The 20,639-nt window shown below is 42.9% G+C and overlaps 1 protein-coding gene across 26 annotated transcripts in view; it reads right to left on the bottom strand.

Annotated features, from left to right (window-relative positions):
- The window catches only part of ptprc (protein tyrosine phosphatase receptor type C), a 249,401-nt gene that overhangs the window by 35,426 nt on the left and 193,336 nt on the right, over positions 1-20,639 (bottom strand). For all 26 annotated transcript variants that reach the window (XM_078218153.1, XM_078218155.1, XM_078218154.1 and 23 more), the window contains 6 exons: positions 19,069-19,209; positions 16,849-16,968; positions 6,145-6,312; positions 2,623-2,831; positions 2,468-2,528; positions 893-1,001 (listed from right to left, as the gene is read on the bottom strand). In XM_078218153.1, coding sequence (XP_078074279.1) covers positions 893-1,001; positions 2,468-2,528; positions 2,623-2,831; positions 6,145-6,312; positions 16,849-16,968; positions 19,069-19,209 — 808 coding nt within the window. The remainder of the gene's footprint in view (positions 1-892; positions 1,002-2,467; positions 2,529-2,622; positions 2,832-6,144; positions 6,313-16,848; positions 16,969-19,068; positions 19,210-20,639) is intronic.

Raw genomic sequence — 20,639 nt, 5'->3', positions numbered from 1 at the left:
TCCTGCCGTAGTCCTGGAGACTGCATCAGGCACTGAATGGCTACCCCTCTGTAAGCAGTGGGTAGCTTGTTAACTCAATTCACGGAATAATTAAGGCCGTTGATCAGTGGGCGATTGGAATTGTCCATTTGTTTTGTGGGAAACTGACAGAGCAAATATAAGACATTAGCACGAGGAACCAAAGCTGGAGATCCCATTCAGAAAGTGAGATATAATCAATCACATTCATATGCAAGAACACTCACGTTACAATGAAATAAAACTATATTTTCTCCCGCTGCAGAGTCAACACTAAGGTTTGGTTCCCAAATTTCTGTCATTGCCGACAGCAGCTAAACAACGTCTGAGCAGCTGCTGTATGATGCTAAAGTGCTTTACCTCAGAGAAAATAAGAAGACCATCAAAGCAGGCCGTAGAAACTTAGGAAGTTTACAGCACAAAAGGAGGCCATTTAGCCCATTGTGTCTGCACCAGTCAAAAAAGAACTGTCCAGCCCAATCTTTTGCCATTGCTCTTGGTCCATGAGCTTGATCTGAAGGATGCACGACCTGCACTGTGATCTCAGTCAGACTCTGAGTAATAGCAGCCACAACTATGAAAAAGTATTTTTGGTGGTAGAAGAAAAAGTAACAGCAGATGGAGGAAAATGGCGAGCATTCAAACATTTTAAAAGATTGCATTCACTCCAATTAACTAAGAACCTATCAGAATACAACACTTTTGGAGAAATGTCAATTCACTCAGAGAAAGTACTCTTTCTGGTGCAGTATTTTTGTTACTTTTCCGGGTATTACATGTATTTTCCGTGGAAGTATATTTTATTAGTTGGGACCAGTAGTGCAGCTCATTCGAAGCATAGGTTAAATCATTTTTAACTAAATACAATGGGTACCTTGAAGATCTTCTCTGCAAAACGTATATTTTGTACAGTACGATGGCCAGAGCTATTGAAGTCGCAATGATCAGGAACACCAGGAATCCAATTAATGCCTTGTCATTATCTATAGCACAAAATTCTATCATTATTCACAGAAAATGCTTTATTGTAGGAAAATATGCAAAGCAGTGTAACATATATTAGCATAATAACTTGGAATTTTGGAAAACTAATGGGGAGAATTTCTTCACGCTTCTGGGTGGGTAAACAGTACATTACTTGTGGTGTCCAAGAGTTCTACTCCACATGCTCTTTAAGAAGTTTGAATGTGGCGAAAGGGTGGGGGTGGGGAGAGATGCAGGTGAGCCCGGAGATTTCAGTCCTGGGCCGGCTGATTATATTTAAAGTAGATTGAAATTACAATTTGCATAATTTATTCAGCTCCATGCTGATTTCTGGGGCGGGGCTGATGGCACTGGAAATCCGGCTGCCTGAGACTCGCGGAGGCTGTGGCGCCGAGCGGGGAGCCCGCAAAACGGCCTCAGCTAGAGTCTCCTGGCCCACTGTGCCACATAAATGGGCTGCGAGATTCGCCTCCCCCTCCCTCCCCCCCGATTGTTTTTTCTCATTTATTTCTGCCAAAATGTACACCTTACATTTTTCTGCATTAAATTCAATCTGCCGTTTTTCTGACCATGGGGTGGGGGGGGGTGGGCGAATGGCAGGGGTGGAGTTGATGCGACTGAACAAAATGTCACCCAGGAGCCAGGAGTGCTTTTAATTCTTTGAACTTTTTTTCTGGGTAACAATAGATGAAACACAATGGGAACCATCCAAAGTTTGCAATTCAAATCGTCATTTTGGATGTTTCTCAATTGCAGTGCCATTGTCCATGGGAAGTTTCCATTTTGTGGGCAATTGCCATGCAAACCTTACCTTGGAACCTCTAGGGTAATGGGTGGGGTGGGGAGGGATGGAAGAGGGGCGCATTGCAGGTGTTGGGGTACTCCCCCGCCCCCGGCATCTTTGGGATGCCATCTCTCAACGGTCTGAACCATATTGTAAATTGTACACGACTTGAGTACCATACAGAACTTGAACCTTGAGCTTCCCTGAAAATTGCAAGTTTGACATGTGCACCCACTATATATTCAGAAGGATAGTGGCAATGAAATTGACAAATCTCAGTGCGTTGGGCAGTTCGCTGTGTCAGTTCGAAAGGGTCCCTGCTGACTGCCTGCAGATGGTTAAAAGGCTACTAGTCTCAATCACTTAGTTGAAGAGAAAAAAAACGGTTTAAAACAGCATGACTGAAGATGGGAGTTCAGAACACACTAGATCTGCGCATTCAATAATCTGATAACCGAGTCAAATAAATGTACAGTTCTCCCGGGTTGATGAGTAACTCACCCCATTAATCAATGAAACCTGAAAGGGTGGACAAGTCACTGGGAACTGGAACTCTTAACACTTGATTTTAGAGAATCATATAAGTCTAATATAGTAACAGGTATGATGGTGGACAAGCTGCAGGAAGCTTACAAGCACTTGGTGTTGGCAAACTGTGATTTTAACAAGCATTTCACTTACATTTAGTTTTGATGTGTTGAACATAGGGAAAACTTTGGTATTTCCCATTATCGGCAATTAGCTGTAAAAGGACAGTCAACAGTTACATTGGTAAAAGTATGACATCAGCATCATATAATATGAAATAAGCCTGAAACACATTGAATTCACGTTACCTCTATTGTATATGTAGTCAGATAGTTTAAGTCATTAATTTTAAATTTGTTACAATCCGGTTGGTTCTTTTCCCATAGTTTGCCATCAACCTTGACCAAATACAACTGCTGTGATCCGTGGAAATCTTTCTTGTTTAATTTTGAACATTCGAGTCTGATCTCATTATTTGCTATTAAGCTTAATTTTTTTATTGTAGGTGTCATTGGACCTATGAGAAAAATGGAAATATTCTATTAGAACATGCCATAATATTAAATTAAACAATAATATGCATACATTTGTGTTTGAATTATCACAGACAAAAAAACAGATATTCCAAATTTGCAACAGAGAGCTGAAACATGATTGCATGTCAAACTTTCTGTCACAGTGATATTAGTGTTTGGCAGTAATAGTTATTGCATTGTTGCAGTTATGAAATTATATTATTGATAAAAAGCTTGCAATCATTGTGGTTTTATTTTTAAACTCTGGGTGCCTCTGCAAAATAATGTGCTTGCGTTTTGGAGACATAATGGGGAAAAAAAGATCAATGGCCAGAAACGTTGGCCGGAATTTTACCAATCAGGCTGATTGGTCAATGTTGAGGGAGTATTCAAGTTGGTCGCAAGCACAGGTAGCAGTGGATCTTCTTTGGTAATTTTATAAGGAAGATAAGGGCTGGAAGGAGGGAAGGTGGCCAATTAAGGGTGCTGGGTCCTGGCATCACCAGCACACTGTGAGGCACCATTTTTATTATTAACTTTATTTATTAGTCAGAAGTAAGGCTTACATTAACACTGCAATGAAGTTACTGCGAAATTCCCCTAGTCGACACACTCCAGCACCTGTTCGAGTCAATGCACCTCACCAGCATTTCTTTCAGACTGTGAGAGGAAACTGGAGCACCCGGAGGAAACCCATGCAGACATGGGGAGAGTGTGCAAACTCCACACAGACAGTGATCCAAGCCAGGAATCGAACCCGGGTCCCTGTGAGGCAGTAGTGCTAACCACCGTTTAAAGTCACATGAACACCATTCTGGCAGGCTGCAGACACAGGCTACAAAGGAAGGGGTACATATCAACAGAAGCAGCAGAGGATTGGTCATCAATGGGAGTGATGGGGGGAAAGAGGGGTTTTCCTACGATTCATAACACCTCTCTGGAGGCAGCAAGGTAAAGGAAAGATGTCCTGTTCCCACCAAATTGGAATGGAAGGCCTGCAGGCCAAATGAAGAATGGTTGGAGATAGCAGAGCCGGTCATGTAATCGAGTGTTGGTTGCAAGAAAATGGATCTCGTGCCAGAAGAAATTTATTGACCTCCTGCCTTCTGGAAAGGTGAGTGGTCCATAGAATTGCAAACTGGAAGCTTAATATGAATTGAAATATGTCCATGAAATGGGAAGCTAGATGGTAGACCCATGCATGAAGCAACCACAGGCACTGATACTCTATACTGAGGCAACCAATTCACCCTCTACCTGAACTCCATGGTCAGTAATGAGTGAAAGCTGTGTTTAGATGCCTGACGAGCAACAGGAACATGCCGTTCCACCAGTGTGATGCTGTATATTAACAGTACCTCAGAGTAACCAATACATGTGGGAAAACAAACAGAGTTACAGGGTGTATGTCTATCAGTGCACTCAGAATGCCAAAGGGCATTGACATACGGCAGATAAAATGCCAATCATTGCCAAGATCATGGCAAGGGTCACAGCAAGGCAGCCATTCTTTGAGGGAGAGGCAGGGTGTGGAAGCTTTGGAGAGTGAGTAAAGCGATTGTTGCATCCAGTATTAAAACATTCAGTCTTGTGCATTAAATTAGTGCAATTTAACTTGTGATGTTTAAAGGAAGCCACTTTATTTCACAATATGAAACCATTTCTTATTTTGTAAGCTTAGAAATAAGTAATTAACTTTTGTAACTCTGTTGTTCTTTTAAGTTTTAGGATCTATTTGGTTGAATGCACTGTGTCATGATTAGCACACCAATCACTTTCAAGCACTGACATGTATTTGATATATACTTTGTGTAATTGTGGTCATTTTGTAAGTTTTGCAGAACGATCCTGTAAGTTTCATTGACTTATACTAAGCACTGACAGATACAGCAAAACATACTGTAGCAAAGCAGTTGTCTCAGCAAAAACACATTGATAAGTGCCTGTTTTAATTAAGTCCTATAGATCAATCAGATATCCAATGAATCAATGTTCCTGGACATTGCAGATTGTCTGATCACAAGTAAAAATTATTCTCGCTTCTATTATATACATAATATGAGATACACCATAATTAGTACTTGTAAACTTCTTTATTATTTTTAAGGTGATAAGCAACTTTACCATTCTATTCTTTGTTATAAAAGTAAAGTAACTAATTCCAAGTAGATACAGAGTTTATTTATTAGTGTTTATTTATTAGTGTCACATGTAGGCTTACATCAACACTGTGAAAATCCCCTAGTCGCCACATTCCGGCGCCTGTTCGGGTACACTGAGGGAGAATTTAGCATGGCCAATGCAACTAACCAGCACGTCTTTCAGACTGTGAGAGGAAACCGGAGCACCCGGAGGAAACCCACGCAGACACAGGGAGAATGTGCAGACTCCGCACAGACAGTGACCCAAGCTGGGAATCGAACCCGGGTCCCTGGCACTGTGAGGCAGCAGTGCTAACCACTGTGCCGAGAGGAGCAACAGCATCTTCTAATAACCTGTACAAAACACAGACTCACAGACAGGTGCCTGATTCAATACCAATTAAATGTAGTTTTGAGACGATGAGCTCAAGGTATCAATTATGGGGTCATGGCAGCATAGTTCTCCCATCCTGGATAAATGGGCAAGGGAGATATCAAAACATTCTGTTACCTTAGCAAGATGTAACATAAACAAACTTTAATGAAAGAGATGATCCCATAAGTAATTGACGCTTTAGAGGGCCAGTCAGGGGATGATGGGAAATGAGAGCAATGGATGACCATCACCCTCGAGAAACCAATTAGAAACTGATCATGCCCACCTCGACCACCCTCAGATCCTTCGACTGATGCCACCCGATCTCAATCATTGTTTTGGTGAACAACAGGTCCCCGAGGAGGAAAAAGCAGCAGCTATTCACTCCAACTCCAGTAAGTGCCTTACCTTACCTGCCACATGCCACTTATACGCAGCTATGAATCTGACGGCAGGTATTTCTCGCTCGTGAATAACTTAATTGGGAAGGGGAACTTAATTCTGGTGAAATTTACATCTAATTAGCATGCCATGCAAATGTACGCAAAAGGGCTACCCGGTGCTTGCTGTCAAGGAGCTCGACCCAGTTTCGAACTTTGCTGAACTTAGTTTCATCCCACCATCCAGAAGCTGATATTTAGCCTCTCACTCGATTAAGATTCCGTGCCAGCCTTGCTTCCCAATCCCAGGAGCAGCTCAAGATTCCACCCAATAAGTTAAGAAAAAGTTAATGGCTTTTAAATGGAGCAACAGCATTGATTATAATAATTACAGAAGTGTTACTATTGGAATACTTACGATCTACTTCAGTCTGAATTGTGCTTGCACTCCAAATGGCCATAATTTCACCTGTGCATTTCTCATTGCTGACACTAACATTTACTTTACAATATGTATATGGATCCAGATTCATAAAAGTGGAGTGTCCTATGGCATCACGCTCACTTTTCGTTATTTGATTTTGCTCTGTAAAGAAAGGAATGCAGGTTTTGAATTATTCTTATGAAGGCTTGAACTTGGCAAACCATGCTTTGAAAAACTGCAGCATTTTTGTGGTACATCATAACTTCAGTGTGCGGTGCCAGTGTATTACAGCCCAAAATTATGTACGGATAGGTTAAACTTTTAAATAAGACATTCTTTTTTAAAAATGGATATACAAATTAAAACTGGCTGAGACTGCAAAGTAACCACTTGCTAGAATTCCTCTGTGGATTACACTCAGTCATGAGAGACACAATGGAATGCCGCATTGTTTTCAAACGTAGGGCAATGTAGAAACTGAACAATAATCTCCTGTGGAGATAATGGAAGCTGAATATCATCCCAGCAGGAATCATCTCCTGTAATTTATTTCCCAGACATGTTTGTGGCTTTCCCCTTCCAGGAATACACAAGCAAATGGGATAGAAAAACAACTGCAACTCTGGTCTTTGTGTGCTAGTGTGCTAGTCTGGTGTTCTAGTTCCACTGCACTGGTGCTTGCTCTGAAGTGTCACAGCTGAAGAACATTCATTCGACATCCTTGCTGGTTGCAGGTAAAATTTCTCTCCGATTGCTGCAATTAGGTCACACGTTAGCAAATCTAGTCGTAAAAGAAGCAGGACAAATCCCTCAGCTAACCTGCAGAACCAAAAATCTCCAAACGAACGACTCAACTGCCAAAGTCAATGCTATCAGAATCAGCCAGCTTAACGGCCACAAGGTTTCACCATCTACTCCTCACAGATAAACAACACTTGCATATGTTAGTAACTTCTAATTTTGAACTCACTTCTTATTTCTAATCTGTGTGTCATGGTCATAGAGCTTTACAGCATGGAAACAGGCTCTTCGACTGAACTTGTCCATGCCACATAATTTTTACCATTAAGCTAGTCCCAATTGCCCGCGTTTGGCCCATATCCCTCTATACTTATCTTACCCATGTAACCGTCTAAATGCTTTTTAAATGAAAAATTGTATCCCCCTCTACTCTTGTCTCTGGCAGCTCATTCCAAACACTCACCACCCTATGAGTGAAAAAATTGTCCCCCGGACCCTTTTGTATCTCTATCCTCTCACCTTAAATCTATGCTCTCTAGCTGTTGGGAAAAGATGTTGACTATCTACCCTATCTATGCCCCTCATTATTTATAGACCTTATAAGATCATTCCTAAGCCTCCAATGCTCTAGGGAACAAAGTCCCAGTCTATCCAATTTCTCCTTATAACTCAAACCATCAAGTCCAGGTAGCATCCGAGTAAATCTTTTCTGCACTCTTTCTAGTTTAATAATACCCTTTCTATAATATGGTGACTAGAACTGTACACAGTATTCCAAGTGTGGCCTTACCAATATATTTTACAACTTCAACATGATGTCCCAACTCCTGTATTCAATGTTCTGACCAATGAAACCAAGCATGCCGAATGCCTTCTTCATCACCCTGTCCACCTGTGACTCCACTTTCAAGGAGCTATGAACCTGTACCCCTAGATCTCTTTGTTCTGTAACTCTCCCCAGCGCCCTGCCATTAACTGAGTAAGTCCTGCCCTGATTCGATCTATCAAAATGCATCACCTCACATTTATCTAAATTAAACTCCATCTGCCATTCGTCAGCCCACTGTCCAATTGATCAAGATCCCATTGCAATCCTAAATAACCTTCTTCACTGTCCACTATGTCACCAATCTTGGTGTCATCTGCAAACTTGTATTGAATTGTATTGTATTTGAAATAAACTCACTCTGTAATTCAAGAATGCCTAGTTAAAATGGCTCCTTTTAAAGTATAAATACATTTGAACTGGGAAAAGGTATCCTCAAGGGAAGTGACTAACAGAGAGGGTTGAATAGAGGAAAAGGAGCCAGTTCATCCCTCCTCTCTGAGGAGCATAACAATTTGGGTGTTTCCCACCCGTAATCATAACAAATTTGGGGACTTGGGGTTCTTGGCATGACGACTGGAGGGGGTCAGGAGGAAGATTGGAAAAACAATATAAATAAGGGATTAAAAAACTGTGGGAATAGACATGCATTTCTACAAGTATAGTCAAGAATCCAGGATGGGATGTTACTTCCCTGGTGCCAGGGTGAACAATTCACAAAGCAGCACTCTGAGGGGAGAAGGTGAACAGCCTTGGTCCATAACAGTATGAACAACTGAGGCAAAAAAAAAGAGACTTTCATGCAGTGTTTAGGATCTGAAAAATAAACTCGCAAGTCAGAAATTAAAGGTAGTAATTTCCGGATTACTCCCGATGCTACCTGCAAGTGAATATAGTAATGAAAGGATACAGCAGATGAGTGTGTCACTGGAAAGACGGGAGAGCTTTAGATTCTTTTGGCATTGAGGCCAACTCTGGGGGATAGTTTAGCAGTTAAGAATCATACCTTGTCATGTTTAAGTATTGTTTAATTGTTAAATGTTAAGCTAGTTCATTTGTTATAGTTAAATTGTGTTGTTATACAGCCTATTTTGATGAAAACTTCTGTGGGATCCTCTGTATGGTTTGCCCAGTTAAAAGGCTTCATCTTAAGGCATTTCTGCCTAATGTAACTAATTGTGCTATGCTTTAAACTAATTTAGCCACTTCAGATTGGAATTCTGGGTTCAGCCTAGAAACTTAGCTACATTCTCTTGAAAGTACAATGTATGGTAAACAAGCTTTCTCATAAGGTAAACAGAAGCTTCCATGGCCACAGCTACCAAGTGTTATTGTATAGCTAGAGACTGTTTATACCCAGCTCTTTAATAACACAAGATAAATATTCAGTTATATTGTAGACATACAATGATGTTCAGTTAGTTTGATCCAGCGCTGGCTTTTGCTGCTTTCTCTCTCTCCCTCTCTCTTAAGCAATCCTTATTTTGCTTTCTGTAAAATGCTAAGTATAAAGGACGCTTAATAAAGAAGTTTCTACTTCGAACCAGTCATGCTCAGGTTTATTCTGAAGTACAAACCAGACTCTTCAGCTTCCCAGTGCGTCAGTAGGATCACAGTTGGAGTGAAACATCATATCTTCACATTAATGTCAAAATAGCAAACTGTTGGGGGCTAATCTGACTTCAGAATATACCTTGGAGTTTCTGATCCGTACCATAACAAAGGGGTGAGGGCAGAAGTGTGGGAGATGGGTCAATCACAGTGAGGGGGGGGGTGGGTGGAAATGGGTGGAGGTTGAGGAAAAAAGCAGACACGTCAAAAGCACAGATTCCGAAGGTGGCATTAGGTTTTCTGTGAATGCAAGAGGTGCAGGAACTGAGATTAGTGAGCTGCAGACATAGTAGCCCAAATAGGAATATGATTTTGCGGCGATAACTTTTAAAAACGGGTCAGACAGGATGCTAAATATACTGAGATACAATGGTCAGGGAAGAAAGGCAAGGAAAAAATGGAGGAGTGACACTACTGATGATGGAGAATATTGCTGTGCTGGAGAGGGAGGCTTTCACAGAGTCCCTACAATGCAGAAAGAGGTCATTCGCCCCTTCAAATCCGCACCAACAACAATGTAAAAATAATTGACCCAGACAAATAGTCTGCATACTTTGACTGCCATAATGAAGGAAAGCCTCAACTTAGTATCTCAATGCCATGCTGACATGCAGCCGAGGGCTCTCCAACTCCTGCTCAGGAATCTTGGCCTTTTGGCTAAGATCAAGTGTAGTTATGCGGATTTTTTTTTTGTACTTTTCCAATTCAATCAAATCAAATCCAATTCTGAGTCTCAACAAGTTGAGACATTTCCGATCCAAGCTGACAAGACAGGGCATGCGACCCTCTACCCTGCCTCGGGCCTGATCCTCATGAGCCAAGCTGATTGGAGTAGGCAGACGTCTCCGCCCCCCCCAGGTTTGATCTCATTTGCATCTTAGCCAAAAGACCGAGATACCGCTTTTAAAAATTGCTTCATATGAATCATATGAAGCTTAAATGCAACCCAATGGCCACTACCAAGTGCAGCATCACCAGACCACACTTGATCTTAGCCAAAAGGCGTAGTTATGCGGATACTGCACTTGATTGAGGTCATTGGGTTGCATTTAAGCTTCATTTTCATATGAAGCAATTTTTTAAAAGCGGCGTCTCAGCCTTTTGGCTAAGATGCAAATGAGATCAAGCCTTGGAGGAGGAATTCTCCGCCTACTCCAATCAGCTTGGCTCATGTAGATCAGGCCCAAGGCAGAGTAAAGGATTGCATGCCCTGTCTTGTCAGCCTGGATCGGAAATGTCTCAACTTGTTGAGAATCTGAATTGGACTTGATTTGATTGAATTGGAAAAGTATATAAAAAAACTGTAGGTGGACCAACCAGTAGAGTGAAGAGGTGAGAGGGAATTTGAAGGTCCTGGGGAAAGTCATGGGGGCAGATTATCCCATCATAGAGATTCCTCAGGCAGAGACCTAGAACCAGGGCTAAGTCCTTGCCTCGAGGAAGCTGCCAGTTTCCCAAGCCTTGGGAAACCCAAATGACAACAGATAAATTCAAGTTCAAAACCTGCTCAAAACGGAAATTCAAAACCAAAATGATAATCAGACTCACAGCCATAAGTGCCAACCTGCCTCCATGGACCAGGCAGGGCATGTACCTACCTTCCAATTAAAACTGGGAATGGAGGAGCTGGAGGTGGGTACGGGTGGAGAAACAGATTTCTGAAACTCTAATCACAGCCCCCCCACACTCACACCCACCCACCCAAACCCTTCACCCAGGGCCGTCATACTTTTTTTTTAAGTTGATATTCAACACAAAATGTCCAGTTCAGAGAACCACACTTGAAGAAAAACATCATGGACTCAAAGAAAGGCTTAGAAGAGAATTAGTGATAAGGAACTCAGCACCGAGATGGAGACTTGAAAAACTGGGATTCTCCTTAGGGGAGTGCCTTGGAATATTACAGGTGCTATTGAAATGCAAATTCTTGTTACAACATAGTAGCGTATTGGAGGATTATAGAGGCATTCAAAATCATGAAGGATTTTGATGGCGTAATTAAAAATAATTAAGAATAGTAGATAACTGGAGGACACAGATTTCAGGTAATTGGCAAAAGAACCAGTGGAGGATGTGGAAAGTTACTTTTTATGATTGCAATACACTGCTTGAAAGGATGGAGGAAGGGTGGTGGAAGTAGATTCAATAGGAAATTTCCAAAGGTTATTGGATATAATGACTTGCTACAGGGGCCTGAATTTTCAGGATGGCAAACCCTTGGTGCCTGTCATCCTGAGAGTTGCTGCGGATGACTCTGACAAGCCTGCTGCCATTTTATGCTTAATTGAGCTCTGATTAGCAGCAGGCAGGACCCCATCTGCACTTTGAATTCAAATTGACCGAGAGCTCTCCTACTCCTCCATACACAGCGCTGCAGCGGGCTGGAAAAGGTACTGCAGCACCATGCCTGTGACGAAAGGGAGGACTTTTTGGCCACATCCGCCACGGGCAAATCCCCTTATGTACGCAAATTCCTGTGAGGGGGCCATAATGGGATTTAGAGTAGGGAGATCTCAGTTTGAGATCTTCCCTGCAGCCCTCACCCCCCTCCACTGCTGGCGATGTAATCAGGTTCATGTCCTTCTGAATTTACATTTACCTCTGATTAAACAGCTTCACCCAATATGTTCCGGGAACGTCATATATTCCTGCCCACTGCCATGATGTAATGTCGGTGGGAATCGTTACTGCTCTCCAGCAGCCGAGATCATAAAGAATCATAGAATCCCTACAGAAGAAGGCCATTCGGCCCAGTGAGTCTCTATCGACCACAATCCCACCCAGGCCCTATTCCCATAACCCGACACATTTACTCTAGCTAGTCTCCCTGACACTAGGGTCAATTTAGCATGGCCAATCGACCAAACCCGCACATCTTTGGACTGTGGAGCACCCAGAGGAAACCGGGTGCAGAAGCGGGGAGACTGTGCAAACACAAAATGTCCAGTTCAGAGAACCACACTTGAAGAAAAACATCATGGACTCAAAGAAAGGCTTAGAAGAGAATTAGTGATAAGGAACTCAGCACCGAGATGGAGACTTGAAAAACTGGGATTCTCCTTAGGGCCAGAATTGAACCTGGGTCCCTGGTGCTGTGAGACAGCAGCGCTAACCACTTTGCCATTGTGCTGAGATGACCATACTGGGGGCATGGAGATCAGTGTAGCCCTCAGGTGATCCGGGAGATGGCTGGGCAGTGCTGTAGCACTGTCCCCGGCACTGCCAGAATGGTACTGCCAAGCGGTGGGACAAGGGATGGGCACAAGGGATGGGCACAACAGGCAAACCCAAAGCAGGACAGGGGGTTCCCAGTATTTTCCCAGTAACTTCATTGCACTGTTAATGTGTAAGTCTACTTGTGAGACGAATAAATAACCTTTAAAATCTTCAACTATTGACATACAACCTACATGCATCTTCTTCAGATTGGCCATATGTTGGGGATATAGGTACCAAACTCCGTCCCAGAAATCATACATTCCCAGCAGTCAACACAACACTTGTGATTTGAAGCAGCAAGAGGATTGATGCTAGAAAGTAGCAACAAGAACTTATAATGTGTCTTTAATATAAAGGGGTTTCCTAAAGGACTTTGACATTGAGGTAAAGAACGAGGTGCTGAAGTTGGTCAAAGAGGAAAACTCTAAGAAGATTTGGTAAGGTGGAGAAAAAGTGGTGAGGCAGAGAAATCTCAGCTGGGAATTCTATAGAGCAGATCAGAAGCAGTTGGGCTCTCTGCCATTAAGTGGCAACTTAATAGCCTTAATAGGGGCTTAGATGGGCTTCCTGTCTCAGGTCCTGCTCGTCCCACTGTAAAAGCGCATCTGGGTCAGGGTGCGCAGGATTCCAGAGGGAGTAGCATCCATTTTATTTTACTCTCACTACTATCCCCTGCTGCCCCCCCCCCCCCCCGCCGTCCCCACAACCCGCGAGGGCTTTAGGGATTGTGTGTTTGCATGGGCGGAATCATCACAGAAATTTAAATCAAATTATTTCAAAGTACTTTTGATTATGTGATGACTCTTAATTACTGACAGTCATCTTAAATTGGTGCAAAGAAGTAACTACAGGCTCTTCAGGGGGGTTTAAACTAATTTGTCAGGGGGGTGGGAAAAGGAGTTGTAGTCTGGAAGTCAGTGTTGAGGGTAGTGAGGTATTGGGGAAGGTATCAAGGTCAAGGGTGGGTACCAGTAGGCAGGAAGGTGGGTTGAAGTGTGTCTACTTCAATGCAAGGAGCATCCGGAACAAGGTAGATGAACTTGGGGCGTGGATTGGTACTTGGGACTACGATGTTGTGGCCATTATGGAGACATTGGTATAACAAGGACAGGAATGGTTGTTGGACGTTCCGGGGTATAGATGTTTCAGTAAGTGGAGGGAAGCTGGTAAAAGAGGTGGAGGAGTAGCATTGTTAATCAAGGATAGTTTAACGGCTGCGGAAAGGCACTTCGAGGGGGATCTGCATACTGAGGTAATATGGGCTGAAGTTAGAAATAGGAAAGGAGCGGTCACGTTTGTTAGGAGTTTACTATAGGCCCCCAAATAGTAATAGAGATGTGGAGGAAGAAATTGCTAAGCAGATTATGGATAGGTGTGGGGGTCACAGGGTAGTTGTCATGGGGGACTTTAACTTTCCAAATATTGATTGGAACCTTTGTAGGTCGAATAGTTCGGATGGGACAGTTTTTGTGCAGTGTGTGCAGGAGGGTTTCCTGACACAATATGTGGATAGGCTGACAAGAGGTGGGGCCACATTGGATTTGGTACTGGGAAATGAAACGGGCCAAGTGTTAGATTTGGTTGTGGGACAGCACTTTGGAGATAGTGATCACAATTCGGTGTCTTTTGTTATTGCAATGGAGAGGGATAGGGCCGTACGGCAGGACAAGGTTTATAATTGTGGGAGAGGTAATTATGACGTGATTAGGCAAGAATTAGGGGGCATAAGATGGGAACAGAAACTGTCAGAGAAAGGCACTAATGAAAAGTGGAACTTTTTCAAGGAACAAATACTGTGTGTCCTTGATAGGTATGTCCCTGTCAGGCGGGGAGGAAATGGCCGAGTGAGGGAATCATGGTTCACAAAAGAGGTGGAATGTCTTGTAAAAAGGAAGAGGGAAGCTTATGTAGGGATGAGGAAACAAGGTTCAGATGGCTCGATTGAGGGTTACAAGTTAGCAAGGAATGAGCTGAAAAAGGGGCTTAGGAGAGCTAGGAGGGGGCATGAGAAGTCCTTGGCGGGTCGGATCAAGGAAAACCCCAAGGCTTTTTACTCTTTTTACTCTTATGTGAGGAATAAAAGAATGACCAGGGTGAGGTTAGGGCCGGTCAAGGACAGTAGTGGGAACTTGTGTATGGAGTCAGTCGAGATAGGAGAGGTGATGAATGAATACTTTTCTTCAGTGTTCACCAAGGAGAGTGGCCATGTTTTTGAGGAAGAGAAGGTGTTACAGGCTAATAGGCTGGAGGAAATAGATGTTCGGAGGGAGGATGTACTCGCAGTTTTGAATAAACTGAAGGTCGATAAGTCCTCTGGGCCTGATGAAATATATCCTAGGATTCTTTGGGAGGCAAGGGATGAGATTGCAGAGCCTTTGGCTTTGATCTTTGGGTCCTCACTGTCCACGGGGATGGTGCCAGAGGACTGGAGAGTGGCGAATGCTGTTCCTCTGTTTAAGAAAGGGAATAGAAATGACCCTGGTAATTATAGGCCAGTTAGTCTTACTTCGGTGGTTGGTAAATTGATGGAAAAGGTCCTTAGGGATGGGAGTTATGACCATTTAGAAAGATGCGGATTAATCCGGGATAGTCAGCACGGATTCGTGAAGGGCAAGTCGTGCCTCACAAATTTGATAGAATTTTTTGAGGAGGTAACTAAGTGTGTTGATGAAGGTAGGGCAGTTGATGTCATATACATGGATTTTAGTAAGGCGTTTGATAAGGTCCCCCATGGTTGGCTTATGATGAAAGTAAGGAAGTGTGGGATAGAGGGAAAGTTGGCCGATTGGATAGGTAACTGGCTATCTGATCGAAGACAGAGGGTGGTGGTGGATGGAAAATTTTCGGACTGGAGGCAGGTTGCTAGCGGAGTGCCACAGGGATCAGTGGTCCTCTGCTCTTTGTGATTTTCATTAATGACTTAGAGGAGGGGGCTGAAGGGTGGATCAGTAAATTTGCTGATGACACCAAGATTGGTGGAGTAGTGGATGAGGTGGAGGGCTGTTGTAGGCTGCAAAGAGACATAGATAGGATGCAAAGCTGGGCTGAAAAATGTCAGATGGAGTTTAACCCTGATAAATGTGAGGTGATTCATTTTGGTAGGACTAATTTAAATGTGGATTACAGGGTCAAAGGTAGGGTTCTGAAGACTGTGGAGGAACAGAGAGATCTTGGGGTCCATATCCACAGATCTCTGAAAGTTGCCACTCAAGTGGATAGAGCTGTGAAGAAGGCCTATAATGTGTTAGCTTTTATTAACAGGGGGTTGAAGTTTAAGAGCCGTGGGGTTATGCTGCAAATGTACAGGACCTTGGTGAGACCACATTTGGAATATTGTGTGCAGTCCTAGTCACCTCACTATAAGAAGGATGTGGAAGCGCTGGAAAGAGTGCAGAGAAGATTTACCAGGATGCTGCCTGGTTTGGAGGGTAGGTCTTATGAGGAAAGGTTGAGGGAGCTAGGGCTGTTCTCTCTGGAGCGGAGGAGGCTGAGGGGAGACTTAATCGAGGTTTATAAAATGACGAAGGGGATAGATAGAGTGAACGTTCAAAGACTATTTCCTCGGGTGGATGGAGCTATTACAAGGGGGCATAACTATAGGGTTCATGGTGGGAGATATAGGAAGGATGTCCGAGGTAGGTTCTTTACTCAGAGAGTGGTTGGGGTGTGGAATGGACTGCCTGCAGAGATAGTGGAGTCAGACACTTTAGGAACATTTAAGCGGTTATTGGATAGGTACGTGGAGCACACCAGGATGATAGGGAGTGGGATAGCTTGATCTTGGTTTCAGATAAAACTCGGCACAACATCGTGGGCCGAAGGGCCTGTTCTGTGCTGTACTGTTCTATGTTCTATGTTGTATGTACTTCCAATGCCAAGTCTCATTTCTTCAACTTTTAATTGTTGAAAACTTTTTTTTATAAGAAAGAATGATTTTTGTATTTTCCCTTTCTGTCACATTTTCACCTTGCTTTCTGGTTCCAGTTTTTCTTTCTCTCTGATTTTATAATTCTAATTTACACCTCCTTGCTCTGCTAATTTCATCATCCCTCAAGCTGGTTGGCTAAGGAGACATACAGTTGCTTGCCCTGTTCACTCAGATTCCAGATGTCCTGTCGAGAGCTCCACCCCATTTCCATCTCGCACATCCGGAAATTTGGAGATAAAATGGGGCAAGTTTATCTCACAGAAGGAGGTGTTTGTTTCTCAGGGATCTCAAAGTCAATAAAATTTTCAAATATTGCACTTCTCTTGCAAGATACAGTTGCTGCTATTTGTATTAGCCAGAGTAAGTTTCTTACCTGTACAGTTGCATTTTATAGAAATGTTTGTTATTGGTCTTAGTTTGGTAACAGAAACGTTCCAGTTCACAGTAATGTCTCTTTTGCCACTTTCCAAAGTAACCTGTGGCTTGTTAGGTTCTATAAAATTTAAACAAAGCAATGTCAGCAATGCCACAATTATTTTGTCTAATTTTCGCGGAAGGGTTTGAACTCATTGGTTCCTGAATCAAGGTGGAGAAAAAGTGGCGAGGCAGAGAAATCTCAGCGGGGAATTCTATAGAGCAGGTTAGAAGCAGCTGGGGTCTTTGCCATGATGGGGCTGGAACATTCAGGAGTGGGTGCAGCTTGGAGGAGATTATAGAAATAGTTCAGGACAGGGCCATGTAGGATTTATTGATGAGGACATGGATTTTAAATTTCATACATTGGATACCGGGGAGTTAGTATAGGTCAGGATGGAAAGCAGGACTTTAATGTGAGACAGGATACCACTGGCAGAGCTTTGCATAGCTTCGAGTTTATGGAGCATGAAGGAAGGCTGGCCAAGGAGAGTTTTGAAGGAGTTCCTGATGTAAATTGCACTGCAATTCCACTTTATCTAGACTTTGAATCAAGCAGGTAAAGAGAAAAACAGATGGAAGGATAAGCGTCTGAGTTAGTGCAGAGGACAGTACTGGTTGAAGTCAGTTCATTGTGCAGATATTGATAGGATTGCTATTGTATTGGATGGATCAGACACTTGATTGAAGGTCTCATTCTGTCTGCAAAGCTGTTTCATCAAAAACATCTTCCGGTCATTGTCAGTGTTCCATTTTCTCACTAGAAGCATCTGGACTGTGTCCTCCTCTATTATACTCCAGCTGAAACCCCATTGATGGTAAATCTGTACCAAAGACCCTACACAAGTTGCAATGTTACTTCCTTAACCCGCGTTCGATTCTCGGCTTGGGTGACTGTGCGGACTCTGCATGTTCTCCCCATGTCTGCGTGGGTTTCCTCCAGATGCTCCAGTTTCCTCTCACACTCCAAAAGACGTGCTGGTTAGGTGCGTTGGCCATGCTAGATTCTCCCTTAGTGTACCCGAACAGGCGCTGGAATGTAGTGACGAGGGGATTTTACACAGAACTTCATTTCAGTATTAATGTAAGCCTACCTGTGACACTGGTAAATGAACTTAAACTTAAGACCTCACTGAGCCTTGCCCTGCCATCCCCTCTGGATCTGTTCAATTATCCTGGTGGATATAAAAGCCTAATTCTATGGCACTTATGATGGCTGCACCAAAGGAGCCAAGGCTGAGACATACAACTTTGGTTTCCTGCAAACAACTTTTCCGACCACCTTCCTTTTCGAACAACACAGAAACAGTAGGTTGTCTTAAACTAAATGAATGATGTCTGCCTTAGAATTGAACATTTATTTGCATTATCTGTTGACGGTCACAGTTCACTTGCATGTTTATGAGCGAGTACCCCTTGCAGCTCATGAATGCTAATATATTTTGTGTTGTGATTTTGATGTTTCCACTGATGCCATGAATAATGAACTGTGTTTCAGACACCCTGCTGCCTGGGATAAATTTCAACTTCCTCCCATTATTCAGCCAGCTTTCCATGGAGAAACAGCCAAATGAGTAGCTTCCAGCAAGAAATTTGCCAATCAGCCATTTGGTATTTTGCTGTACTTGTGATTAATTTATAGTCCTCCATGGCTGATAGGGAGGACAGTGGTATAAAAAGTTCAGCTGACATTGCCAGCGGTGCCCTAATATTGATGTTGTTTGTGGGTCATATCCCAGTATAGAACATAGATCAGTCACTTGCTCTCCAGCGACGCAAAGACAGTAAAGGAAGTTTGCGACCACCATTCTCAGGCCAGCTACCTACGTCGGCACACATGGTGCAAATTCTCACTCCTTCCCCTGGTTCCTTTAAAAGCACTCGGATGGAGAATGTCAATGTGGGAAATTCATCATCTGAAATTTGATTGTTAGCAACAGAAATGGAATCGTCAAAAAGAAAACAGCAGTCAAAGATGTAGCAATCCTTTGGTCAGCCTTAAAGGCGCTTGTTATACCAACTGAACAGCTGCTGAGAGATCTTTCTCCAATACCATGCCCCTTGAACACAGCTCCACATGTCACATATCCCAATAAGAGAGGTTCTCCTCAGAACACAGCAATGTTTCAGAGTTATTGAGACTTGCGACTGACATGATATTGCAATCTTGAATGCTTACTTTCACGGTCCATTGTTATGTTCTTATTTAAATTCCAGGTGCATCTTGCATCGTTTTGCAGAACTACGACAGAGCATTTGTACTCCTTACAGGGAAGTATATTGTCAAATGTTATTACATTTTGATTGTGAATGGTCGTTCCTGAAAGGCAAAAAACATTTATTAAAGAAAATGGATACATTTCCTACTTCTTTGAGCTGGCATATTGTTCATACATTGGAGTTAGTCATAGAGTCATAGAGGTTTACAGCATGGCCCAACTTGTCCATGCCGCCCTTATTTTTTAAACCCCTAAGATAATCCCAATTGCCCGCATTTGGCCCATATCCCTCTATACCCATCTTACCCATGTAACTGTCTAAATGCTTTTTAAAAGACAAAATTATACCCGCCTCTACTGCTACCTCTGGCAGCTTGTTCCAGACACTCACCACCCTCTGTGTGAAAAAATTGCCCCTCTGGACACTTTTGTATCTTTCCCCTCTCACCTTAAACCTATGCCCTCTAGTTTTAGACTCCCCTACCTTTGAGAAAATATATTGACTATCTAGCTGATCTGTGCCCCTCATTATTTTATAGACCTCTATAAGATCACCCCTCAGCCTTCTACACTCCTGAGAAAAAAGTCCCGGTCTATCCAGCCTCTCCTTATAACTCAAACCATCAAGTCCCGGTAGCATCCTCGTAAATCTTTTCTGCACTCTTTCTAGTTTAATAATATCCTTTCTATAATAGGGTGACCAGAACTGTACACAGTATTCCAAGTGTGGCCTTACCAATGTCTTGTACAACTTCAACAAGACGTCCCAACTCCTGTATTCAATGTTCTAACCGATGAAACCAAGCATGCGGAATGCTTTCTTCATCACTCTGTCCACCTGTGACTCCACTTTCAAGGAGCTATGAACATGTACCCCTAGATCTCTTTGTTCTGTAACTCTCCCCATCGCCCTACCATTAACTGAGTAAGTCCTGCCCTGGTTCAATTTACCAAAATGCATCACCTCGATTTATCTAAATTAAACTCCATCTGCCATTCATCAGCCCATTGGCCCAATTGATCAAGATCCCGTTCCCATTAGTCTTCCGGTCCTGCCCACCAAGGGAATCATGGCAGATGGAACGGACAATTCAATGGACCATTTAAAGGTCCATTGACCTTGAGCAGGAATTTCCAGTCTTGGGGCGAGCGTGACTGTAAAATCCCACCCATTCAATCTACAGCACAGAAACGGGCCACTTGACCCAACTAGGTCAGCATTTATGCTTCAGATCAGCCTTCCTTCTCCTCATTTCATTCTATCAGCTTATCTTTATATTCTTCTATTCCTTTCCCTCCCGTGCACATTCAGATTTCCTGTGAATATACCTATGTCATTTGACTCTTTGTGGTATTATATTCTAAGGTCCTGCCATTCTTTCGAAAAAGAAGTGTTTTGTGAATTCCCAATTAGGTAGTGACTATCATATGTTTATGAACTCCAGCTTTGTGCTCCCACAAGTAGAAACACTTGCTCTGTGTCCAGCCTATCAAACACTTGTGTTCTTTTGAAGACCCCACTGGGACTTCT

Source organism: Mustelus asterias, chromosome 8 (genome assembly GCF_964213995.1).
Source record: "Mustelus asterias chromosome 8, sMusAst1.hap1.1, whole genome shotgun sequence".
In the NCBI taxonomy this organism is placed as follows: Eukaryota; Metazoa; Chordata; class Chondrichthyes; order Carcharhiniformes; family Triakidae; genus Mustelus; species Mustelus asterias.
This window is presented reverse-complemented; position numbering and strand designations above follow the sequence as displayed.